At 39.1% G+C, this 27,587-nt stretch overlaps 2 protein-coding genes across 2 annotated transcripts; both read right to left on the bottom strand.

Annotated features, from left to right (window-relative positions):
• Nucleotides 1-919: 919 nt before the first annotated feature.
• pip5k1ab (phosphatidylinositol-4-phosphate 5-kinase, type I, alpha, b) lies at nucleotides 920-14,501 on the bottom strand. The gene is made up of 17 exons (XM_073485418.1): nucleotides 14,444-14,501; nucleotides 9,975-10,009; nucleotides 8,527-8,619; nucleotides 8,158-8,288; nucleotides 7,911-8,028; nucleotides 7,166-7,318; nucleotides 6,700-6,999; nucleotides 4,930-5,165; nucleotides 4,736-4,819; nucleotides 4,573-4,621; nucleotides 3,641-3,725; nucleotides 3,345-3,515; nucleotides 3,058-3,190; nucleotides 2,904-2,966; nucleotides 2,698-2,797; nucleotides 2,534-2,580; nucleotides 920-2,441 (listed from the first exon to the last, which is right to left on the bottom strand). Exons 1-16 carry the CDS (start codon nucleotides 14,487-14,489, stop codon nucleotides 2,578-2,580), a joined length of 1,800 nt encoding a protein of 599 aa, XP_073341519.1. The 5' UTR covers nucleotides 14,490-14,501; the 3' UTR covers nucleotides 920-2,441; nucleotides 2,534-2,577.
• Nucleotides 14,502-16,633: 2,132 nt separating this feature from the next.
• On the bottom strand, nucleotides 16,634-25,093 carry ecm1b (extracellular matrix protein 1b). Its single transcript, XM_073485137.1, has 10 exons — nucleotides 24,842-25,093; nucleotides 23,582-23,638; nucleotides 22,364-22,435; nucleotides 21,890-21,961; nucleotides 21,405-21,685; nucleotides 19,921-20,138; nucleotides 17,999-18,287; nucleotides 17,714-17,916; nucleotides 17,369-17,456; nucleotides 16,634-17,224 (listed from the first exon to the last, which is right to left on the bottom strand). The coding sequence occupies exons 1-10, from the start codon at nucleotides 24,909-24,911 to the stop codon at nucleotides 17,042-17,044; spliced, it is 1,533 nt and encodes a 510-aa protein (XP_073341238.1). The 5' UTR covers nucleotides 24,912-25,093; the 3' UTR covers nucleotides 16,634-17,041.
• Nucleotides 25,094-27,587: the final 2,494 nt, after the last annotated feature.

The following is a 27,587-nucleotide window of genomic DNA, read 5'->3' as shown; positions in this document are numbered from 1 at the left end:
CAGGTGTCCAGGAGTGTTTCATTTCATTTTCATGTTAACCTTACTGGATCCTGAACATTCGCAGGAACTCTTTTCTTTGGCGCCGCGACTGGCTTATAATACAAAAGACTCAGTCCTTAATCCTCAACTGTCATCCTTCATTATATATTCACAACTCACATTCCCCTTTCTCCCTCTCTGCTGCATAGACCACATGTGCCTAACAAACATGAACAGTGATTTCTTACTTGAGATGATGTCTACGATCTTCAGTTTTGCTACAGTCACTCGGTAGTGATTCAAATTTCTGTATCAGAAATATCTCCAGGGGTAAAAATCTCCCTGCCAGCCACCTCACTAGCTTGTTTAGTGCCCTAACATTAAGATAATAAACATTAAACATCTTGTGAAAACAAAGCATAATTGTTATGAACAGCTGAGTAAAAGCGGCATACAAACGAAAAAAATAATAAAATACAAAAATTAGTTACACACACTGTTAGTATTATTGGTCCAGAAGTGGATGTGGGCAGGTGTCATTTCTGTAACCAGCAGAAATGATCAATCAGAGACAAACATCCTCACTGTCTGATGTCGGGAGAGCTGACGAACCACAGGGATCGACCGATTACTTGATACGATATTTACTATTTTTCTGATTATTGGAATCCATGTTTTTTTGGACTGATTGCCGTTAAAAAAAAGAAATGTTTTTGAAAATGTGCTACTTTTGCTCTGAAGTCAAATAATGATTCAACATTTAAGTTACTACAAGGAACTTCTATCTGGTTATGAAACAGTCTCAATTTAATATTGATGCCTCTTTATGGCCTACATAGCAAACAAGACCATCAGAAAGAAGATTGGTCATTTCTATAAAGACATGTTAGGACTTATTAAGACAGGATTAACAAAAGAAAAAAAAGGAAAAGAAAGTTTCCGCGAAGTGGCTTTAATAATCTGAATCTGCAAATGTACTTGTTATTGAAATTATTGAATAAATGTAGTGAGTCAAAAGTACAATATTTGCATCCAAGATGTAGTAAAGTAGCAGAAAATTGAACTAAAGTACAAGTATCTACCAAGTACTGTACTTCAATTACATTCCATCACTGGTTATTTTAAATTTTGACAGTAACATTTTAATTTTTCCTGCAGACGTATATCAGGATTGGTATAAAACTGTATCAGTCGATCCCTAAACCACAGTGACTGAACATTCAACATACACATAACCAAAATGGATTGTACTAGTGTTTGCATTAAAATCTTTGAAACCCCGACAATGGTTGTTCCAGACATACAAATGGCAGTTCATTGACTTCAGCTGTAGTGATAAGGCAGGTTTCCCTGTGTGACACTAACCTGTAAAAAAAACGTCAGTTATACACCACATGTTAGTGAAGGGACAAACATGTAAAGGCACAGACATGACAGACATGTGACAGTAGCTGGAAATTATTACTCTTCTGTTATCTTAATCGCATGACTTCATATGACAGCATCTGCTGGCCAGCGATGCCGTCGACAGCTCTTTTTTTATACTTTAGCACATATGGTCACATCAGAGGGGGAGATTTTTACGGGTTGTAAAAATGTGGCCTGCCATGTTAATAAGACACATTCTATAATAAGAAACACATTGTAATGTACATTCAGCAGTGGCAAGATCTGGTCGGACCTTCGCAGCACCACCGTGGCATCCAGCAGAATAACTTACAACAAAACGTGAAACAAAATGACCGTATGGGTGTGTTTGAACCCATCCCTCCACTGACTTTCAAACAAATACTGTACATCCACAACCAGTAAAAAGAAATGCATACATGATTGCAGAGTCGACAGCAGCAAGTGTTGATTTGAACAATCTGACCACTGATAGCTCAGAGTGCTCCTGCTCATGAGGAGCACGGAGGGGGAAATGGATGTGCGGTAATGGGAACACTAGAGTGTGAATCACGGAAATGTGAACCCAGTTAGACTGTGCATGAACACACAGGGAATTATTCACTCCTAATATGCAGGCTGTGCCCTTCATGTGCTTTTGAGAGTGTGTGTTCCTTCTGAAATGTTGCTTCATACTGCGGAAATAGGACACGATGGCCGACCTTTCGTGGATAATATGACTGCCTTCACCATCCACTGGTGACTGGGGCTTTTTACAATATACAACTAATTCATTTTTTTTCATTGGGCAAGAAAATCTTTCTTGGATCAATATAATGCTGCCAGAGCTGCCAAAGAGCAGCAGATTCAGGGCCATACACCTTTTGTTTCAGGTGTATTTCCAAGACAAGTGGGACATAGGGGGGCAAATGTGTGCACACAGTGCCAGTGTTGACGGCTGGGAAAGCCTACTTAACACAGTCTTCTTCTTCTTCTTCTTGATCTTCCCACCGCTGCCTTCTTCATTGTCACAACCTCCACTGCACCTCGCTGCTTCATCCAGCGATCCCCGTGTACTATATGGGTGAGAAAACAACAAGAGATGCACTCGAGGGTCCGTGATGGATGGGTGACTCACTCTCTTTGTCCTTACTTCCGCCCGCCTCACCTCGTCCAGAAATTTCTCGCCTTTAGATGGCACTTGTCTGTGTTTTACTGTGAAGATGAAATGAATATCAATACCAAGATTATGGAGGATATGAGAAGTATAAGAACAATAGAATTATAAATAATCTTCAATTACAGATGTATAATTTCTTTGTTCAGACTTACAAAGCAGATGTTGGTCTCAGGGATGATGTCTGACAATGAAACTACATCTTCATTTCCAGACAGGTTGCCTGAATTATCTAAAGCCCCTCCAACCTCCATGCTGAAGCAGAAAAAAGACAATTTATATGACATATTGACTAACACAAGAGAGAAAAAATACATTTATTTTACAATCCAATCTTATGACCCATCACTGCCCTCTGTACCTGTGAGAAGAACCCTGGTCAAGGTCTGTGTTTGCAGCTTTGTGCACTTCAACCCCTACAGACCTGCGAAGAAACGTCAGAGCAAAGATTATTAAAATGTGCCAGTGAGATGAAAGATTAAAGGTCATGTATTATTATCTGGGTGAAGCTTTACCGTAAGGGAGGAGAGGCGGAGGGAACTCCTGTGCTGCCTAGTGATGAGGTGGACAGGTTGGCCTCACAGTCAGCAAGGTTATCTACCAGCGGAGGGGTCCTCGGAACAAGATCTGGTCTGCCCGACTGCACGCCTGAGAGCAAAGAATCGATAACAAAACAAAATGAATGCATATTTCAACACCAGTGTCTCCACTCGGAGCTCAGCTATGAGTGATATTGTGGTTATGGACAGAATATATCTACCTAATGTTCTTATAACTTTGCTTGTGGTGTCTCAGTTCTTACCGCTGTCTGCTTCTGAATCTGTGCTTCTAAAGTGGCTGTGGTACACTAGTCTGGAGTCGACGCCTGACTGTCCTGTTGCGTGGGAGAGCGGGGTGGGACCTCCCAGTGTGGGGGCCCTCCTGAGACCTCCCGGACCTCCGCTACGACTCTTCTTAGAAGGTGAGGGTTTTACTGAAGATGGAGGGAATAAATGTGGAAATGATCAATAAGGGCACCTTTTACCCCTGGAATTTTTATGTAACAAGTTATTAATTTCAGGACATTTAAAAATACACACATACAATATGCATACTTACGTGGGATTTTCCTGAACACTGTGCTGCACATGAATTGCTGGAAACGATCTGCATAGAAGCCAGGTCTGTGGACTGAAACTGTGTCCTAAAGCAGTAAAACAGCAACAGAATCATTAGAACCTGACATATACTACAGCACTCACGTCTAAATGAAATCAAAACTGTGCTACAAACAGCAGTAGCTACTGCTTTTTATTTGCAAACAATTACTTAACTTATCCGTTAATCTGACATTTATTTTAAAGAATCAAGAAAACTATTTAAAAGTGTCTATCTCAATTTCTTAAAGCTCAAGGAAATCTTGTTGTAACATATCTAGGCTCACACAGCTAGCTGTAGCGCTCAGTTTGGATTTATTGCTCAGATCCAATTATTTTATTTGGCTGTTTACATTATCTTTTAAATATGGCAAATACATTACGTGGGTGGGCAAAAAAACATTGAGCGCACTCTTATAGAAGATAACATGGAGGCCAATGAAGTCAACGTTTATGTTTTCATTCATAAGTTAATGTGCAGTGGAAGCCAGCAAATCGTGAGTAGATGATAGAGAGAACAAGGATGAGGAGAAAGAGGGACACATTTTTTATTTTGGCTTGATGTGGAGCAAAGGCTGCTATTTCTGTACGGAGGTTTGTGTGAATGCGGAGTCAGACTTTGATGTAGATGGCTGACACAGATTTCATCCAAAATTTCAGGATGTCAGGGGCTAATTTTAACTACATCTCTCAGCGTCTCTCTTCAGCGGCAAGACACTCAGACGTACAGCCGATATAGTGATGTAAAAGTTGTATGAATTGCGATATAACTGTTTAGACTAAGGTCACATTGCAAAACACCAGACCAAAAAAAAAAGGAGAAGGAGAAAAAGAAAAAGAAGGAGTAGAAGAAGAAGGAGGAAAAGAAAAAGCATTTAGTGTGTAGGCTCTTACCCCATCATGCACCAAGGCCTTCCACGAGTGCTCCAACTTCTTAATAAACCTAAATAAATAAGACATAATAAAACTATTTACTGCAAGTTATTAAACAGGTAACATAGGTGGGACGAACAAATGTTTATATGAGGAATCGATTTGGCTGCTCTTAGACACAAACCTGTAGGACTGAAGAATGTCAATGATGCCGATGTAGATCAGCAACCTCTCTCCTTTACTATTACGAGATGGAATACCGCCCATGCTGGAAGGACAAGGCCAGAGAAGAAACAACAGATCATTTTGTCGTCCCAGTCAAAGATTACACTACAAACAAACACCAGCTCAAATTCAGCTCATGTGCTTAAGACTCACTGGTCTTCTGAATCCAAAGCTCCCTTCCCTCGAGCCTCCCCCTGAATGGACTCCATGGCCGTACAGTACAGACTTTTCTGGGCTTGTGGCCGCCGCTGATCCGGGGTCACTGCTCCCTCCGACCCCCCACTGTCCCCTGAATTTCCCCCAGCTCGCTCCCGCTCTCGACTGGCCTGGTCCATGTTGTGGATGCCCATCAACAGACTGTAATCCATGATCTTGAAACTCTGCAAGAGCTACAACAAACATAAAAATACAGTAAATGTGTTGACATGACCATCGATTGTCTCTTAACAGTTTAACTGGCTACAGACTCATGGCAGAATTGTTTTAAATGTTTCTACTTTGAGTACTTGTTTGTTATTTTGTCTGTTGTTTGATTAGCCTGTAGTAGACAGTGTAAAAGGAAGTGGAAGGGAAAGAGAGATTAGAAGGTACCATTGTAGAAAAACTGCACCAAACCTTTTTGCTATTCACATTATTGTGCATGATTTGTCATTGCCTTAAACAGGATGCCAGATCATTCATGAACAGTTTTGCTTAAGTTTAGTTTTATTTCTAAGATTAAGTTAAAGCAACATTATTTAGAAATTGGCACTTTGTGGGATTTGACATCCCCCACATTTTCTGAGTGTAACACCACTGCTGTAAATAAATATCAATGTAGGTGCTAACTAAAAAGCAAAACTCATTACGTCATAACAATGTTACGTGTTGAAAACTTGTATGTATGATTTACAGTCAACCTTTACTACTGTGACTTGAACTAAAGTGGTCTGGAGTAGCAAAGAAACAGTGACCACAAGGCAACCACAAAGACAGATTAGCCTCTAATGGAAAGAGATATTTTAATGAATAAATGATGTGCAGCCTCTGTCATATGAGTTGATTGGCTTTCCCACGTCTGATAAACCAACACTTTACACAAGGCATCTCGTGTTAACTGCCGCCAGTCTCTTCCATCATTTAAAAAGGAATCATCCCTCAAAGTAAACAAGGTATTAGTTTGCAGTGTCATGCGAGCTTGAGTCATCTCTTCAACACTGGGCTGCTAATGATCCTTCGACTGCCAGCAGTGGTGGAGCTTAACATTAAGCAACAAACAACTGTCTAACAACACTGATTAACTGCTTGAAGAGAGCCTTAAAATTACAGACGCCTCTGTACAGAACAGCTCTCCACACCTGCTGCTCAGTCTGTCAACGTGACAGCAGAATATCTAAAAAAAAAAGTGAGTTTTCATAACATTCGTTGGTACCACACAGAATAAAACATACCCACTATACCATTGGTGAAAAAGTAGAGTTCGACTAGATTTATTAATTAATTTCTAGAGTTTGATGTTCAGTTCAATAGATTCTAAACATCAGAGACTATCATTATTATATTTGCATTTAAAAATCCTCTATCAGTCTAGTAATGTCTAGTAATAATAACACTCAATACTTGCCAGCAGTGTTTTTTAAATTTTTTTAACGATGACCTAAAGAATCTGATTCAAAAAAGAAAATTGGATCTAAAATGGCTTTCATAACTCAGGACATTTGTTTTGTAAGACAATAATAAAAAGACTTGAAATCCAGTGAGGGCACAACGATAATTACGTTCTGCTGGTGTACTATTGTATTGAGATTGTGAATATTAATAACCTTGCATATTGTAACACTTCACAAGAATGCCTCCTGTAACTCCATGTGGGCTGAGAGGCTTGAATTGATACATGAATAAAAATCAATCAGACGATGAAAAAGAAGTGTCTCTGTGACTCACCAGGCAGTCCCTCTGTATAGTCTTGCACATGGCATTATAGTTGTCTGCTTCCAGCAGCAGGCCATCAGGCAGGTCCTGGATGAAGTCCAAGTCTTTGTGAGTGGGGACGGCCTTTTCTCTCTCCTTAGGGGAAGCTCGTCTCTTATAGGTGGAGCCCTTCAGGTCGTATTTGATGTGCATGGGGACGATCCGAGGCAGAAGATTGTTCATCACGCAAATACGGATATTTTTGCCTCCTGCCTGAACGCAATACAGTCCATAGAATTTGGGCAGCAGGGTGCGCTTGTTTTGGTTTATATTCTGGAAGGGAGGAGGAAATGCGGAAAACAGATTAGATATGTGGCACACATAAATTAGAAAGAAATGATTAGAGCTCCCACTCTCATGGTAATTATAATTATTGCAATAGTAATCACTCATACTGAACACACTCCCACTTTCTGTTATATTCAGGGGTCAGGCTCACCATGAAGTATCCAGGCAGCAGTTTTTGGAGGAACTCTGCCTCTTTGTGTTGAACAGTCTTGATGATGAACTCGTCATCACTGGAGACGTAGAAGAGGGATCCGCTGGCTCCCGGGTTAGACAGCTCAATCAGTGGCTCGTTACACAGAGAATACTTTAAGAGGAAGAGACGACTGCATTAGTATCCAGTGGAAATATGCTGGCATATCCAGAACTCTAATTTATCAGTGGCTATAAACTGAGGGTACAGAACTTGGGAATGATCATTTTTACAGCACAATTTCCCTTCTCTGCAGTACAACACTACTTCATTATAACGCTGTTTTGTCACATATTTTATCTCTATCAAAAAAATGCAGCTTCTAAGATTTAGATGTTGCACTTGGTCATATTGTGATTTCAATAATATTTAGATTATTCTGCCCTTGTACCACCTATGAGCCACTTGATAGAGCCATTTCTAATTATTAAACATTATATAAATATCTCTATATATATATATATATATATACATATATATACATGCACATATATATGTATGTATGTATATGTATATGTATACATATATACATATATACACATATGTATATGTATATGTATACATATATACATATAGACATATATACACATATATATATATATGTATAAATATAAATATATAAATAAGTGTGTGTATATATATATAGCAACAGTGACCACAGCCTTAACAGGAAACATGGCAGTGTGTGTTTGGTGTAAGTACTAACCAGGTAGTCATCTGGCCGAATGCCAAACAGTTCCCTGAAGTAACGAAAGGCAATAGGAGCGTAGGTCTTAAAGCGAAAGTCACTGTAGTGATGAGCAGGAGTCAGGTTACTGCCTTCACTGAAAACATGGGTGTGAGAGAGAGAGAGAGAGAGAGAGAGAGTCAGAAGACAGAAAGGTTTTAAAACTACATGAAATCCAAACCCACAAAGTCACGATGTTTACTCAACTACAATTTCAGCCACCAACCTGGGGAAGAAGATGCTTTCGACCACCACAAAGTCCTGCATGAGAACATCCCTTTCTGCCTTTTGGCTTAAGCTGCCAACTGTGTGAGCGATGCCCAACTGGATGGCACCTTTCAGGGCGGACGACGTGGTCTACAGAGGTCAGAGAGGAAAAGATATTAAGCGCTGGAACAAACGATATTTTATCTCTGTGACTTCTGCTGTTTCACTTACTATTTTTGGGTGTCCAGTGAGAGGAATTCACAAACTAATTTTAGAATATAAACACCAAACATCCTTTCCACTTTTCACCTCTGCTGCTAAATGTTGTGTGTCCAAAACCACCGGTGTCACTGACCCCTCTCCTCCCCCACCAACGCCCTGTTCTGACCTTTTTATAGGTGGTCTCTCCTGTGGTGGTCTCAACGCCCCGGTGTCCGATGGTCTTCTTCATACTCTGAGTTGTGCCTGAAGAGCCAGGCGCCTGAGGAGAGGGGCAGGGAGAGAAACATATAAATTTGGCCTGGTGTGTGTGTGTGTGTGTGTGTGTTTATACTTGTGAACACAGACGACAAAGAGCGAGCTGTATGCAAGCTTTTGGCCACATTGAGTAAACATCTTCGCATGACCGCCATCAACTCGGCTGATGAGTTGCTGAACTCTCAACGAGGGTAAAGTTGTGTAGCAGAAGACAGGAGTGAAAGCAACATCAGCTGGTCTGTTTTTTTGTGGTGTGTGAAGGATACCTTGTAGTCTACTTTCAGGGCACAAAATTAGCAACAGCCACCAGCCAAATGGTGGTAAAATATGCAAGCTGGTAGATTTGCTTCACTCACCGGCCAAAAATCAATTTGAACATTAATAAGCTATTTTGGCAGTAATTATGCACCCTGTCTACTTTACATTTGCTTTTGTAAATAACTGCAATTAATCACGCACCAGATAAATTTAAATTAGTTTGTACTGTCTTCTGTCTGAACAAATTACCCATCCCTTCAATAAATATTCTTATATTTTTTGTTATCCCTTAGAATTTTTATTGTATTTCTTTTTTATTAACATTATTTTGAATTTATATTATTATCTGTAATGAAATTACAATCCATTTATCATTAATAGAATCAATAACACAAAGCCAAATTACTTTCATGACTTAACAAGTGCAGCATCTACACACATGTATAGAGTGGGTGGCAGTAAGCAACTTTAATTTTGATTTGCCATAAATTCGAGGAGGAGAAGGAGAAGCAGAAGCAGACGAAGATGCGAATCAAGCAGTCTAACTGCTGCACCTGTATGGAGCCACACAGTGTAGACCAGAGAGCCAAACATGTTGTTGTGGACGTTTTTTACAGTTACAAAGGAACACAAGACGATTGCATATTGCAATAAATGTGCTGCAAGGGTTCTGAGAGGAGAGAGAAAGTCTACAAGTTTTTTACCCTGAGGTGTGCATAAACTACAGGATATAAACTTATTTTTAAAATACAAAAATGTAAAATTATTGGTCAACTTAACAGTACCGGTCATGAGAAGCAAGTAATTATCGACTATCTGTGTCAACTCTTGGTTCATTTACTGGCTGTGGTGCAGACAATCTCTCCAACAATACATGAAACTGTGTTTTCAGGCATTTATTCACCTGTTATCACCTGTGTAAAAAAAACTGGGACCATGTGTTTACTTTGCTTAAGCTGCTGATTGCTGCATGAATGCAGGCTTGAACTCTCTAAACTTGTTCCCCGTCCCTCTTTGGGATTGACTGGATCAACATTTACATTACTTGGGGCTGTACATAGCACAGAGTTAATTCAGAAGGACAATTTCAGTCATCGTTACCTCTGCAGGGGCCATTTTTCGGATGCCACTGGTCCCTAAAGAAAGAAAAACAAGTTACATAGGGATTTACAATGTGAGAAAGGAACAGTTCTGCTAGTTTCCTTGTTCAGAGTTGACATAGGTGTCAACCAATGCAGCCTGTGTAAATTTGATGCTTGTTATCATTCTTAAGACTCTGAACTAGCAGCTTTTAACATGGAAGAATTTGTTAATGACTGCTTAAGAATCGCTCTGCTGGTTAATTAGCAGGGCTATTTCCAGCTTTGGATGATGACTATAAGGCCGATGATGAGGCCAGACCTAAATGTGGCCACCGTGACTGACTGCCGCCCTCGATACACCAGCTCTACACAAACTGGAACTACTTCTCCCCTGAGCTGGCTGCTCCAGTTTCATCTGGTACCTGGGGATGTGTGTCTGCAGTCAGTCACCACACTCCTTCCAAAAAACTGCAGTTCATAGCTCTTGCTGCAACAGCCTACTTTGTCTCTAACAGTAACTTAACTTTTGACTCCAATATGCTAACATTATTGCTATATTTTTGTTAAATTAAGCCATTCAGTAAACTCAACCGTTCAGCACAAGAGTAGTTACTTGTTGCCAAAATAAACACATGCTGAATGTTTGAGGCATCACCAAGCAAAGACCTCTGGATGTGTGTAAAATTTACTGGCTTATAAACAAAAGATGAGCAGTGTAATTGAATTACACAACCCAGACACATGGATCTGTCCTCCTGGGTAAGCATGATAACAACAGCAGCACACAGTAGATTTGTAAGAAAAACACACAGTTGAAATAAAAGAAATATTCAACGTGATTTCCTGTGTCCTTACATAAACTTGCTGTTTAAACCTACTATCTCGCCCACTCTGCACGCACCTCTAGCCTGTAACCAATGGCAACATCTACTTCAATGCTGCAGTGCCACAGGTCAATATATACAAAAGGATGCTGGGAAAATTATACACCTGTAGTAACAACCCTGTGTGTGAAAAGTCATCTATGGCCAGCAGATTCAATCCAGGCGACGCACACACATCAACCCAAGAAAGCTGGGAGTGTTAATAACAAGGCAGAATCACTGAATGCCATGCAGCTCTTCTCAGTTAACAGGGACACACACGGCAATCCTCAGGGAAACAATGAGCATCGTTCTGCCCACATTCCCTCTCATTATGTAAAGCCACACACTATATCTTCACTACTCATGCAGTTTCTGCTCACGCACACAGAAACACTCACGCACACCCATGCGAGTACCTCGCTGCAACGCTCTCCTCCAGAACCGAGTCCTAATGTCTGTGGAGCAGGACACGGTCAGCCTAGACAGCTTAACCTATTAAATGAGCGACACTGAACACCTTTAAAGCATGAGTGTATATAGATACGAGAAATTGTGTTTCCTCTAGAGCGGAAATGATTAGTCGATTCATCATTTCAAATCAGAAAATTAAACAGCAACTTCTTTGATAATTGACTAATCAATTTTCTAATTTTTAACGCAAAAATTTCAAACATTGTCTGGGTTGAGCACCCTAAATCTGATAATGAACAATTTCTTTGGGTTTTAGTGTGATGGTCAGATAAATCAAGTAATTTAAAGATGATGCCTTGGAACATGTTTTTCCATTTTCTGCCATTTTATAAACAAAACAGTTTCCTGTTAAATCAAGGAAATCATAAGCATTAATTGATCAAATTGCAATCTTTCTTGAAGTCAGTGTTGAGCTAGACCAGTAATTCCCAAAGTGTGGGCCGCGGCCCCCTGGTGGGCCGCGAAGGTACTGCAGGTGGGCCGCGAGAGGTCATTTTCTATTTTGTAATTAAGTTTTAAGTTACCATTAAATATTTATGGGTACATATTTTAATTTAAATAAGTAATCACAACTAATAAAACAAAAACGTGATTTAAATTACGTGTTATTCTTCATTTATCTGACCTATTTTTGAGCCGGAACGTATCTTACATTTCATTATTGACGGGGGAATTGTAATTGAGGGAATACCTTATCACTGGCGGGAAAGAGTAACAATGGATTGGTGGCTGTAAGGAGTCAAAAGGAAAGCTGTTAATGAGTCAATCTCAACAAGTGAAGAGGGTCAAAATGAAAAAAAAAAAAAGAGAGGCTCGTCGAAAGTACTCAAGTGAGTACCTATCGCTTGGATTTACGAGTGTCGGACCAGAAGACAACCCGCTGCTGATTTTCAGCACTTGTGGCTTTAAAGACAAAGTACAGGAATAAACTGGATGTTGAACCTGATCTCCACATAAAGCTGACGTCTATTCAGCCAGACATCAAGACTTTGACAGCTGCTATGCAGCAGCATCACCCCTCTCATTAGGTGAGTTGCAGTCGACACAATGTAACGTTACCCAAAGTGTGGCTCAGAACCAGTATATCGAGATAAACTGCGGGTGGTTTCACAGAGACTGGACGAAGTCTTGGGTTAATGTCAAGATGGACTTGTGTGTGAAATAGCACTTTGTTTTGCGCCGTTAAACGGCCCAGCTATGATGGATTGTACGTCTGATTCAACGTTCAATGTTTCCTACATTAGGTGAGATGCAGGTGACATAATGTGGTTCATATCCAGTGTATCCAGATACTGTTTGCAGGTGGTCTCACAGAGACTTCAGTAAATCTTGTTAATGTTAATTAATATTCTGAGAGAGAGAGAGAGAGAGAGAGAGAGAGAGAGAGAAAGCGAGAGAGCTTTTGTGCCGTTGAACGCCTCACAATATTACACGGCAGCCCAGCTGTGATGGATTGTAGTAACTGCATCAGACTGCATGTGTTGAAAAAGTGCAAGTGTTGGCCTGATTCAACATTCAACGATAATTTCTGCCTGTTTTCTTCATATTGATATTGGGTTGGATATTGTGAAATTTTATGTAAGTATTTTATTGGTCAGTGGTGAAACAGCCAGGATACGGGCTTAATAATTTCTTACATTGGTTACTGTACAAATCGTTACGTGCATGTAGATGGATTATTAATGTCTTGTGTGTTGATCAGAGTTGTTGGGTGGGCCGCGAGAGATTTTCAGATTTTAAAGTGGACCATGGCACTCTGAAGTTTGGGAACCCCTGAGCTAGACAATAACACACTGTGCTGCATATTCGGGATAGGAATTACCCAACCCAACCCAATTACTTAACAATGACTTAAGCTTGTCAGAGACAGGCCTTACGACAATAGGCAAACCATCTGTTCCTCCCTGTGTACAAAACAACTCTCTGCCAGGCTTGTTCACTTGTAGCCTGCAGCCTGTACAAGGCAATAATATGGGACACACACGCTCTCCTAACATCATTTTCTGCCTATGAAGACTCCATAAATACACTGGTTCTTGCCCCGATTAGGAAACAAGGCCAGTAAGGGGCTAGCACAGTTACCACACTTTGTTACTGTCACTCAAGTGTGTGAGTGTGTCTGTGTGTTAGACAGAAAGCTGGATCTTGTATGTGTCCAGTCTAGGGCTCTCAGCCATGTGGGAGCCACAAGAGTGCTCGGAAGCCCCTATTTTTATTCACTGATTCAGCCTGGGTGGTTACAAAGAGAAGAGCAACTCCTCTGTACACATGGAGGCTAATAAGTGACGCACAACTAAACGGATTAACAAGATGCCCATCATCTGTCCTCTCCTCAGAAAATAAGAAACCTCTGATGGGACTTGAACTGCCCTCCACCCATCTGTATCTGTACTGCACAAACCTCTTATCAACAGAAGAGATTACGTCTGTTCAATACATAGATAAGCATTGGCAAGTCTGTGTCTTGGTAAGATATCAATAAGATCAATATGTGTTTTGGTAAAACATCGCCTCAGCTGTGAAGCTTTGGAAAGTAGCTGATAGAGGGCTTGTGATGAAGATACCAAATGGAAAGTGTATTTGCTGGCAAACTTTACCACAAATCTGATCAGACAGACAGAGGAAAAGGAGGGGTGTAACGGGCGAGGAAGGCTCGGAGATAACGGCAACCACTTATCCCAACCCATTCATTTACCAAACAATACACAGATATTTATTACACCTCATATTAATGATCCGGCGACAGGCTAACTCGTTAGCATGACACACCGTGTAACGTTAACAAAATTACCGGCTTGATAACAAAACACAACATTTGAGCCAACGTGGTCACGGGAATTATTTCATTAACGTGTTATCAACCTCGTTAGATGAGTCGATATAAACACTGATGGATGCTAACTACAGCTTTGTGATCGACAAAAAAAACACTGAGGTTTATAAAATAGGCAGCTAAACAAGCTAACGGTTGCTTGGTTCATTTGTTAGGTTGAAAGCCTCGATGCTAACTAACTAGCTAACTGGCTAGCCGGGACTTGATAAAGCAAATAGTCACCGAATCACACCGTTTTCATCGCTACAAAATGTTACACGGCTCTGTTTGAACGCTCGTTTCAAGACAACAAAGGAGGAAGGTTTAGCAGCTTGATACCTGTCGGGGCTGTTGATCCCGAGTCTGCTGTTCCAGCAGTCGCCATTACGATTTGACTGTTCACATCACAGACAGCGCCGACAGTTGAGTTCTGATGCTCATGTCGCAGCAGCGCCACAGCGCCACAGCGCCCCCAGCGGAGCGACGTGGAACAGTTTCAGTTTCTCTTTAACTGTGATGCCACATATAATCATTTTTAATGCTTTAATGCATCAAGTTTATATGGACGGAAGAAGATAAAACATGTCATCTTATTTCAAAAACCTTTAATTAAATGATTTTTCTATGTAATAATGATAATCTTCCCCCTTAGCTGGACTATGATTTAAAACCACTTCTGGATCTTTTTTTTTTTTTTTTGGATAAAAATCTTAATTGTTTTATAAAAAGGTACAAAGATCTTATTAAACAACAGAAAAGAATACGTTTATTATGCTTGTTTTTCTGTTAGTCATGGTAGTAAGTTAAGATCAAATAAGACAGTAAATAAGAATATATCTAAAAATAGAAACTATACAAGTGCAATTAAACTCAAAATTACAAGGCAAGCAGCGCACATACAGTACAGTACCAACAAGTGCAATAGTGCAATACCGCCTCAAGTAAAGTGAAATAGCCACAAAGTATAGTCAGAGTAATATGATACCATCTACTATAACAGGGTACACCAGAATGATAATACTTTGTGCTTGTCTGTATTAATATAGAAATATGATATAGTACATAATGTAATAAACTATATAAATATTAACATACTGTGATATCATATAGTAATGGATACAAATTATAAGTTGGAATGTAATGTTACAGAACAACATAATATATAATATAAAAGAGCAATATAGCATAGAATAACACATTATAAAACATAGTATTTGAATAATGTGCGCATATATATGCTTATATACTGTATAGTAAAATAGATTTAATATTATATTAACTTTAATTGTTTTAATTCTGTGCTCAGCTTTACACTTATGATCTTGTTTGTGCTACATACTATGTATAGTTTGTATTTATTTAATTTTATGTTTTTACTCTTTGTATGTTCTTGTCCTATGTTGGATTGAAATTGTGGTATGTGTATGTTCTTAATGATAGAATAAAGCTCATTAAATAAATGTAATAACTTTTATTACATTGATTTTATAAGGGTTTTGTGACATCCATTGATCAACAGTTGAAATTGTTAAATAGGCAAGATTTGGAAAAAAGGCTACTTTCCTCTGATGTTAAAAGGCACCCTAAGAATCAAATTAAAAACCATGTGTTGCAAAGTTAAGAACACATTATAAAAATGGGTAGTGTGAATAACAATTTTGAAATTGTCTATATGAAATTGTGTTGCCCTGTAAGGTCAGTTTGTTTATTCAGTTATGAAAATGAAGAGTTTGTTTATTTAGTTTGTTTAGTACGGAAGCCCTAAAGGGCCATGCATTCATACATTTTATTTCCTCTGTTTTCCCGTGATAACGAGTTAATTTCATTTATTTTCTCAAGATCTCGAGTTATTATCTCGAAATAACAACTGCCGTTTTCCCGAGATAACGGGATAATTTTCTCGAGATCTTGAGATAACGAAACGATAGTGTAGTATATTAAATCATTGCAGGAAACATCATTCAGTGTAGCAATGTCAGAGGAGCAGGAGCATATCGATCACCACGTCACATATGTTTTCAATCAAGGCCTGACACAGGCTGAAATAGTATTATGCCTTGCTATTACAGATAATATACACATTAGTGTGCTTAATGTAAAAAGATGGTTAGCAAGGCTTTAGCTATATCGGCTGCGCAATCTAAGTGAGCCTGATGTCGTCATTAACTACATAGCTGACCAACTATGTAGTTAATGAGGAGATCTCAAATTAATTATATCGTTATCTCGGGAAAACAAAATTTCGTTATCTCGAGAAAATTATCTCGTTATCTCGAGATCTCGAGAAAATTATCTCGTTATCTCGGGAAAACAGCAGTTGTTATTTCGAGATAATAACTCGAGATCTCGAGAAAACAAATGAAATTAACTCGTTATCACGGGAAAACAGAGGAAATAAAATGTATGAATGCATGGCCCTTTAGGGCTTCTTTAGTTTAGGTATAAAAAAAATCAACTTATTTTACCAGGGACGCTGTGGTTAAACTACACAGGCCCTGCATGCAAGGAGACAGTAAACCACACGAAAGGTATATGTAAAACGTTTTATTAGAGCTGTTGTAGATATGATCTTAACCACAAACCCATATAAAAAGAAGAAAACTGATCTTGCAGCTCAAAAAGGAATTAAAAAAATGCATTTATAATCAAATGTGTAAAGAACAGCCTATAAAAATAGTGGTGTGACACAGACAACAGTCTGTCTGACAGACTAAGCATTAACAATATTTTTGTTTCTTTATAAATGTAATCTTGTGATAACAATGCTTCTCATGTGATTTCAAATGAAGTAGATGAAGCTAGAAATTGGTCCACATTTTGAATATTCTAATAGACCTCTAAATTGGATTTGTGCCGGAATAATTGTTCCTCTTTAGTGATTTTAGGTCACTTTTGCTGCTAGCTTGCTGTTTCCTTGAATGGTCCGGCGCCAAGGGTTTAGGAGAGAGGGCACCTTTTCTTCTTCTTTTGGCGTAAGACATTGTTTGCCTTGGTGACAGCATCCATGAGAATTTTGGAGATACACTGTGGAGCTTCTTCTAAGGACCCACGACAACAGCGGCGGACAGCTGGAGGAGAAGCCTTCTTTGATGAACACAGCTTCTCTGACTTTTCCTTAATCTGATTTCATGAGAGAAGAAGATCCAGACAGAAGACAAACAGCATTAGAAAATACAGATTTGAGGTTATTTTCAAATATCACATTTAAAATGTTCCCATCCCAAACTTTGTCTTTTGATCTGCTCACTTCCTTATTTAACTCACTCTTTGCACAAAACAAGAGGTCTTGTCTTGTTCAGGCAGGGGGCAGCATTGGCTCACAAAGCTCTTGAGAGGAAAACCGACAGAGTACCTACAACGCAGTGACAACGTTACTCTCTCCACCCTATACTGGTCACAGATTGCACACATATGTTTAGATCCATGACAACAGGAGATAAAACACATCTGAGATTCATTTTTTTTTCTGTGACAAGAGAGAGGAATGCATAAAAAAAGACCCAGAAAGAAAACATAAATCATGTAAACGCCAAACACAAAGAACATTAAAGGAGCGTGGAGAAAACAGATAAACAGATTAGAGGACAGTTGTAGGAAGTGTTGTCTTACTTCTTCTTGATGATCTTGTGAGTGTCACAGATCTTGTTCAGTGAGAGCTCCTCAGTGGGGGATGTCATATTGTAATGTGGGTCGGGAGAAGTTGATTGGAAACAGTCATATCGATCATTTTCCCCCTCAGCCGCGGAACAACAGTGGAAATCCACCTGTTCGCCATTCTCACCCACGCAAAACTTGTCAAGCTCTTCACGCCACTAAAACACAAAAAGGAGAAAGGATGTGAGAAGGTACCAAAAATGACTAAATTAATTAATCATGTTATGTTTAATGCTATACCTTCTGATCAGCACATTTGAGCACATCCTGCTTCTTTTTGCAGCACTGTTTGAATCCCTTTTCAATACGATTCACGCTCTTTGCCTGACGAGCCAGCTGCTCATAGCCTGACCCGGGCAGGCACTTAACAGTATAGAGGGGCCGTAGCTTCTGGTTGTTACACAATGACTCAATGGTGTCAGCGGTTGGCCGTCCAGGAGGAAAGTTGATGTCAACTTTTTGGGAAGTAGATGGTTTCTTCATCTTCTTTCTTCTGTTTTCTCTGATGCTGTACGGAGTCATCACCGTCCTGTAAAGTATGAGGCATAAGTGTGTTTTGCAATGTGATGTCTCATAATCACACTTTTTAATTGACCTCAATTCAATTTCTCCATCTTAAAGGATAAGGTTGGTGTTACTCTATAATTGCCTTATTAGCTGTGATTCCACCCAAAGGATCCTGAACTTTTAGTCTCAGGAACCACTAAAAAGTTACTGCAGCCCACTGTCTGCATTTCCACCATGGTCTAAAAACCCCTGAGAGGATTAGGCAAATAACTCATTGTGTGACCAATTGTTGATTTCAACTTCATGGTGATGTGTCAAAGCACAGTGATATTGTGGCTGAAATAAAATGCTGCGAGAAATCAACCAATGTGAGAACCAGAAATGTTCAGCACTGCACGCCCCAGACTCTTCTCAACTTCCTGTACTTTCTGAAAGTGCTAGCCTCCATCAGGAACTTTTTGTTGGGTAAAATAATGTTCACTGAACTTGGTCCCTGAGTTGGAAATGCACTGAGTTCCTCCAAATGTTCCTAGTGCCTGGGGAAAGTTTCTGCGATGGAAACCCAGCTACTGTCATCAAATCCCAAAAAAATGCAGCCCCATCATTCATCAAAATGCTTCACTATATTGATGCAGTTTCAGTGATTAGGGTTCTGGCAAAATAAACAAAAACACAAACGCTGGGTGGTCCAGCAAAAAAATAAATAAATAAATTGAACCTCTGTCTGCATTGGCCAAACAAATATTAGATGTGCAAGTGTACAATATATAATTATTGCCACAATAATGCCATTCCAGAACAGTAAAATCCTTCCTCATAATATTATAAACCACTGTGGCGTGTGTTGGCATCTGATAATCAGTCAAATGTATGGATCATGGATCAGTGAACTGTCTCACTGGTAACTGAAGAACTGCTCACCAACCAGCCATCAGGGCCTGTTTTCTGTCCTAATGCCTGTCTTAATGTTCAGACAGTAGACATAATTGGCCACATTTTTTTGCTCATATGTGACACATATCTGTTTCTTTTTTCATAACAGTGTGAACAGCACAAATCACATAGGATCTGACATTTTCAATTCTGTATGTCCCTCAACACTTTCTGACTTCCCTGCCTTGTCTTTTTCAGTCCCAGTAACTACTGAAGATGTAAATCCTTTACTGGCTAATGTTACTCAAAAAGGAGTAAATAGTGCATTTATTATGGACTATTTTCAGTGGTGTATTAATACACATTTGGTGTTTTAGTGTGTGTTTAGAGCAGCAGACACCGTATGTGGGAATGACTCAAAGTAAACTGCAGTGTCAATGTTCATTGTAATAAAGGAACATGTCACCCAGTGCAACAGTGTGGCTCATGTTTTTAATAGTTTCTGGACAAAGTAGATTCTCAATGACACATTTTGCCAGACACATTCTTTAAGGCATTGACAGAATCTCAACATACTAAAAGTTGCTAGAGAAACGTCTGAATATGTCCTCTGCATAGGAGCATAAATGCTGTATAGTGTCCTTCAGCAACTGCTGAGTGGACCTAAAAGAAACATAGAACCTGTATTATCACTCTTGAATTTCACTGATTTGAAAAACTTAATGATGCTTCCTAACTAAGACATTTTTATTGGTGTTCACTGGATTTATTACCCTTCATACCTCTGGCCGTGGCAAGTGTTGGGGTCAAAGCTGAAGCTGTCGGTGGAGGTGGAGGGGAGCGGTGGCACCGGCAGCTCCTCTGTCGGTCCGTAGTTTGGGTTTGGAGCGTCGTTGTGGAAGCAGTTTAACCTGTCTTTGCCGCTGAGTATGCAGCATTTATAAACGAGATCCTTTACTGATGAGTCCTCCTCACAGAAGGAATCGACTGACAGCTCCCACTGAAGCAATCACAGAAGAGTAACACAGACAGTATTAAATCCTTAACTTATTGACATAGTGTCTGTACGCCTGAGGATGTGTGTTGAGTGAATGGGCCACCCTGCAATTATGTAGAGTATAGTGAGAAACAAACATGGTAGGAGGTAGGCGATAAGATTAAGGTAAAGCTTTATTCACTTAAGTATTTGGAACAGGTTTGTTGCCTGTCTTCTGACAGCTAAACTGGTGCTCATGCCAAGGCATGTCAGGCAGGGCTGCATATAATGGGCTTATCAAGTGGCAGCGCCCAAGGCCTTCAACTTTGTTTCAAAACTGCGAGCACCATCAGCTCTGCAATGTGAAGAATGTTTCATGCCCTTTTTATATCCAGGGTTATGCAAAAACATGCAAAAAGAAGATTGTTTTTGGTACGAGTATATGAGGCAAGGACAAATAAATTAAAGCGTCAGGATTACAATTTTTATAAATATTAAACGGAGGGAGTTTTTAACTGGTTATGAAACAATCTAATACTGATGCCTCTATATGACCTACATAAGCAAACAATCAGCGAGAAGATTTTCCATATGGTTTTATACAGTAGTTATTCTTAATGCATGCCACCAAATATGTTTCTGACTTACTCGGATTGGATAAGTCATAAAATAAAAAAATGTCTTTATGCCGTGCTACTGAGGATAAAGGCGTCTCACACACTGAGGAAAGCTGCTCTGTGGTCTAAAGTTTACTTTGTTTCGGCATCATATCATCGTTAAAGCCACAAATATATAAATGATCTCGTTGCTATCAATCCTGCTATCAGCTGTGTTTAACAAAGAAAAAGTAATAAAAATATATTTCTTTCTTTTACTCACTTTTTTAATATATGCACACGCTAGCCATGTCAAGATCTTTAAAAATCAAGGAGTTGCTGCTCATACCGCTTTTGTTCACAGGGGTTGCCAGAATAAACACAAAATTAAAGTTCCCTGTAGCTGCTTTGAGTTATAAATGTTGGTAATAATATGACATCTATGAGAGCCCTCCTCTACATGAGGTATTAAGTGGAGAACATTTGGTTATTAACAGGAAATCCTATTTGTTTGGGATCCAATTTTATCTCTTTCATCATGTTCCAGTGTTTCTTGTGAATTATGTTGAGCCAAATAAGAAGAAAAAGTAAGAGGAGCAGAACTAGGTCAGGAAGACACAGGATATCCTCATTTTATATTTATAGGGATTATAAACTTAATGACTCAGCCGTGGGAGCTGTTGTGAAAACTCACCGCCTGTGTGGCGCAACACAGCGTCACTTCCCTCCCCCATGTCTCATTCCGTTGGCAACATGAACTGAACCAAGACTCTGCATTATTGACAGCACTGGCCCTTCGCTTCAGCGAGCCAAAACCAGAGGGAGGAAAGTAAGATTGTGGGTAGAGGGGACGCTGGTCTCCATGGAGACAGATGGCTGGGAGATTGTCAGAGGACGGCCGGGCGAGGGGGAACTGAACGGGATATTCCAGCGCGGGAGGACCACCAAAGGAACGGGGCCCAAAACTTGGTCGGCCTAAAAGGAAAGGATGGGAATCATACCGTTACTTGATGGCACACATGAAGTTATAGAAAACTGAAACGAATGAGAGGAAAATAGACACGAACGTCCTCCTGGTCTGGAATCCGCTGGGACACAGAATAAAGGCTGTATTATTAAACAGTACAATTCAAGTGTTTTATAGGTAGGTAGGTAGGTAGGTAGGTAGGTGTAGCCTACCTTTGGGATCCAACAGCTCTGACATGTCCAACGGTCTCTGCAACATGAACGTTGAATCTGGTTGTTGCATCTCTGAAAGATTTTTTCAAAAATTAATTCAAAATAAGAATATTCTACAGTCTCAAATACTTAAAGGTCATATTGATAACATTTTTATGCAGACAAATTGTTTCAAAAATAATACATCTACAGAGCTTGTAGAAAGGTCCAGAATAAAAATTAAATTTAAAAAAAAACCTTAAAAATATCATTTTGAGGTAATAATTTTTAAATGTTTGTCGGGTCCAAAACTATTGTTTTGTTCATCTCTGTGTAAAAAATCAGACAGTTGGCTCCGGCTTCTAACAACGTTTGTCAGCCAATAGTATAACACCGTTGGTATCAGGTGGTGTTCTGTCAACGACAAGACTCTTGGTATAACTGCCCTAACATATTAGCGTGAGGGACGTAGGTAGGTAGGTAGGTGTAGTCTACCTCTGGGATCCAAGAGCTCTGACATGTCCAACGGTCTCTGCAACATGAAAGTTGAATCTGGTTGTTGCATCTCTGAAAGATTTTTTAAAAAATTAATTCAAAATAAGAATATTATACAGTCTCAAATACTTAAAGATCATATTCTGTCAACAACAAGACTCTTGGTAGTTGCCAGTTTGTGGGAAAAAACGTAAAAATGGCGGATGTATAACTGCCCTAACATAAGTTAGCTAACGTTAGGGACGTTAACGTTAGCTAGCATTAGTGAGGTAAATGTATTAATGTTGCGTTAGGGACTTTAAAGTTAGCAACGTTAAGGTCAGCTAGCTATGTTAGGTAGTACAACAAACTGGCAGCCGCTTGAGGGGGCAGATGATTGGAACAATAGCGATGTTGTGATGTGAATGCAATGGAAGGAGGGAGATGAAATGGCACATTTATTGACTGAATGTTATCAATAACATCTTTAAGTTAATACTGTACTTTACTTGAACCTGACCTATATTAACCTATAAGAGTGCCTATTAGAACTCATCTCTGACCTAAACTTAAATGCATACTATGCAGGATTTGTCAGTAGGTGTTTGTAAACACTCCATTCAAAGGTGCAGTAAGCGAATCTGGAGAAAGATAGTTGATTGTTGAGTTTGTCCCAGGCTGTCAAATACCTAAAACGCTCAACCCAAAGCATCGGTAATTGAGGACCTGGGGCAGAGACTTCAATCTCAATCTCAATCTTCAATCAATCTGTCTCGGTCAAGGCGCAACAATCCCTTTAATTTGCATCAAATTCTACTCACTCATTTTTTCATCAAGCTCCACGTATTATTCACTGAGAAACTAATAAAAATGTTGAAATGTCATGAGTGATGATTGAGAGGGATTATTTTTGAGTCTATACATTGTTTTGTAGTAAAATCCGGCATAGTATACTTTTAAAGGAGATCTCTCAGGATTACTTTCTCACACTTTAAAGAGCTCCCTCCAGATCCCTGGCAGACATTAGAAAGCTCATTTCAAATGTAAGTATCACTCCTTGAGACAAGCAAACTGAGCTTCATGAGTAAAATCAGTGGAGCGCTTCTTAAATCTTAAACTCAGGTCCTAACACTGAAATAGCCTCTTGAAGTAGTGAGAGCTGGCCAAATGCCACTCTGAACAGCTGAGCTTCTAAATGGTCCTCGCAGAGATACTGCACTCGTACGTGAATGCACACACCTTGCATGATTTTGTCAAGGTCAAAGGTGGCTTCGCGCTGCTCATCGTTGTGCTCATCTGGAAAAATTGTACACAGAAAGAGAGAGAGACAGGGAGAGGGAGAGACAGAGAGGGGCAGAGAGCCAGATAAAGTTATGTAACACTTCACTGGTTTTCTGTAATGCGCAATTTATACTGGGAGACAGCCAGTGGTGGAAGATTCCTTTAAATGTTAGTTGCTATACCGCAGTGTAATAATACCCCATTACAAGTAAAAGTCATGCTTTTCAAATGTTATGTAAAACTTTGGAAGTAATACCAGAAAAAATGTGCTGAGTTTAAAAGGAAGTACCCATTATACTGTCAGTGTTACTAAATGTACTTCCTCATGTAATTTTCTGACATTAAATTTAGATGACTAAGTAAGAGTAAAAGTAAATCATGCAAATATTTACATCTATGTAAATGTTTTATACAAAGACCGATTATCAGATACAATACTTAGCATTTTTCTGATTATTGGAATCTGTGTTTTTCACTTGATTGCAGATTAATAAGATACTTTTGTTTGAAAATTGCTGCTTCGGCTCTGATGCAGCATGAAATCTACAGTAACTAGTAAATAAAGTTATTAAATACATGTAGTGAAGTAAAAGTACAATATTTGCCTCCAAAATGTGGTGCGATAGAAATATAAAGTAGCAGAAAATGGAAATAGTCGAGTAGTACGCACAAGTATCACAACATTTACAGGTACAGTAGTTGAGTAAAATAACTTAGTTACATTCCATCAGTGCATATAATATAATAAACATATATAATATAATAAACACATGATATAATATATCATTACTGAGTCTAATGTTGTTGCTGGTTGAGGTGGAGTTATTTACAATAATTGTAACTATCTGTTAGTTGACATGTAAAATATTTGTATCTTTATATGTCAATAGTATCATCTTATATTATATTACCTTATATAGAAATGTGCAAAATATAGCTATGACATAAGTGTAACAATAAGTAAAGTACAAAAATATTCAAGTTAAGAATAAGTTACATCAAATTGTACTGAGGTAACTCAGTACTTGTACTTAGTTACATTCCACCACTGGAGACTTCAGACCAGACTTATTAAAGATACAGGGTGAATGTCAGGAGGTCTGCAGGCGAAATAAACGCACTTCCAGACGAACAAAAATGGAGCCCGGCTGCCAGCCAAGAAGCAAACACAACATGAGAACAACAACAGAGAGGAGAGGCAACAACAACAGTACCAACCTTTGGATGCTGAGCTCAGTAGAACCAACACAAAGGCGGTGGAGCAGACCAGAGCCCGAGAGGAGCCCATTGTTAACTTGATGTTGTGCGTGCTGTGTACTGTTTGTCCCGCTGCCGCTGCTGCTGCTGCTGCTGACTGCTGACTGTCCTGGCAGAGAGCTGAGAGCTGAGGCCGCCCAGGAAAACACGCTCGGCGGGGCAGCGCACAGACCGGCCCGGTAATTGGTCCAACAGACGCTGCCGTGCTGTCCGTCTGCAAACAGTTTTTATGGTTGTTGTGGGCTTTAAGGGGGGACGAGGCGGAGAGAGGAAAAGAGGGAGGGGAGGAAGTTTTTCAACATGACTCATGAGCGATCCGTGCAAAATCCTGGGTGCTGTTAGGGTGCTCTTATATGGGAGCTTATGATCTTCAGTTGAAGGTCTCTGTATGGAAGCCTGTGTCCGCCAGGCAGAGAAAAAAATACATGAGATTAAAAGCAAGTTTAGTGAAAAAATATTCACATTGCAAGTCATAGGTATGAGATTAAAAAGTCAACATTAGTCTCACAATTAATGCATAATTAGGCCAATGTATTTATCTATAATTTAAATTTTTCATAGTCTCATAGTGTGGACGTTTATCTCATAATTATGACTTTTTTACTCATAATTTCAACTTTCCATCACATAATTCATCTTTTTTGTCTCATAATTAGGACTTTTTAATCCCATGATTTCGACTTTTTATGACTTTTTATCTCGTAATTTGTTTTGTTTTTTTAAATCTCATAATTCTGCCTTTTTATCTCATAATTTCAACTTTTATCTCATACTTTTGATTTTTTATCTCATAATTTGTTTTTTTAATCTTATAATTCTGACTTTTGATCTCATAATAATAACTTTTTTATCTCATGATTATGACTTACCATGGGAATGTTTTTAAATTTTTTTTATCAAGCCTAAGTTTTAATTATTTTTCTTTTCTTTAGCTGGTTGAAATGGGCTCCCATACTCTGAGGCTGAGCACATGTGTGAACATGATTCTCATCATTAAAATTATTCAGCCTGGCTGTAAACTCTTCACTCATTTCCTTGCCATTAAGCTCAGCTGTTAATTATCACCTGCTGACTGATCCAATCAGCAGCTCTTGCTGAAACTGATAAACAAGTCGGTGTTGAAAAGTAGGCTAATTATTAAACTAATTGTGTAACTAATTTTGTCTCATAGGGAATTAAAAACAAGTGTTTTTTTAATTATTACTTTAGCAAACATTTCTTCATGTCTTCACAAACAGTAAATACGGGGGTGTGTCCAGGAGTTTTTGACTGGGGTGGCATGAAATACTTGCATGCATACACACACACACACACATTGGAACAACAGTAATTTACCATTTCTCACATACTTTAATTAAAAACATTACAGTGTCAGTTACTTTTCTGTGTTGACATATTTTTACATTCATAAAGATGTCCCTTTGATCCAAAGTGATTTACGATAAGTGCATGTAGAAAATAAATAGTCCCACCAGTCACAACACAACAGAGTGAACAAATAAATAGAAAACCCCCCCAAAAAAATTCACACTTTATTCTCGAATAATGGGTAGCAGTTGGGGTGGCCAATCAGATATCAGGGATGGCCACTGTCACCTCATGCCCTCTTATAGACACACCCCTGGGTAAATATTCAGTAAATTAGATTTGTTTGTCAGCATGGTTACTTATAATATCTAATTTCCCCTTTAACAAAATAAATACATTTCTATTCCGCCACATTCATCAAGGGCCTCTGTGCAGTGCAAACCAATGAAAATGCAACCAATTACCATCAATCAGATGTGTTCTTGGCCTCAATACCAATACAATCGTTTATTGTCTGTATATATTTATATCATTTTTAAAAAAAAGTGTGGATCACATCCCTTTAGATGCTTGGTTACAGATTGCAAGATTTTGTCAGATTGCAGGTCCGTGTAGTTGGTGAACTGCAAACAGAATCAATTTCTTAAAAAAGAATCATCCAAATCTAAGAAGCAGAGCCAGAGATATCCTGTCTCAAGTGTAGGTCAAGAAAACAGGATCCTACATGTCCCATAATGCAAATCAATGGTCTATTTTGTTATAGTTTCCCTGCCTGGTAAATTCCAATGTCTTTCAAACTCTACACCCCGTGTTTGTAATCCTGCTAGAAAGAATTGTAGTCATCCAGCCCAAACTGGTATACTTAATATCAGTCTGTGAAGTGTAAACTGGACTTTATGTCAGATATCAGTGGAATGCTCCTTTAAATGCTGGAGGACATATATTTTTGACTGTTAAGTTTTTTGTACAAAGCTGGAAAAAGGAGGAACATGAGATAACACTTGAGAAAATATCACCATGTACTAAGATCTTCCCTGTCGGTGAGACGTCATAGGCATCTGTATTTGTCTATCTATTCAGCCCTTATTAAGAAGTTTCCATCTTATATCGCAGCTATGTTCGACTGGTCTGGTCTGTATCAAGCTCGGTCTAATGACTAACTTTCATGCACCTCCTTCAGGTTTGTACTGAACTTGGATGATCTGCTTTTATTTCTATGCCCGGACTCCCTGGAAATCTTTACGAATCACCCTAAATTAATAATTGGGTATGATCATAAACCATTCAGCTCCTGTTTTTACCTGTTTTAATTAAATTGTTTTTGCAACTCGTAGCTTTTATGAACTCTGTTTATAGACTTGTTTTGATTAATGCTTTTATTTTTGTATCTTTTTATATT

Source organism: Pagrus major, chromosome 17, assembly GCF_040436345.1.
Source record: "Pagrus major chromosome 17, Pma_NU_1.0".
Classification (NCBI taxonomy): Eukaryota; Metazoa; Chordata; class Actinopteri; order Spariformes; family Sparidae; genus Pagrus; species Pagrus major.
Note: the sequence above shows the minus strand (reverse complement) of the source record. Positions and strands in the feature narration are given on the sequence as shown.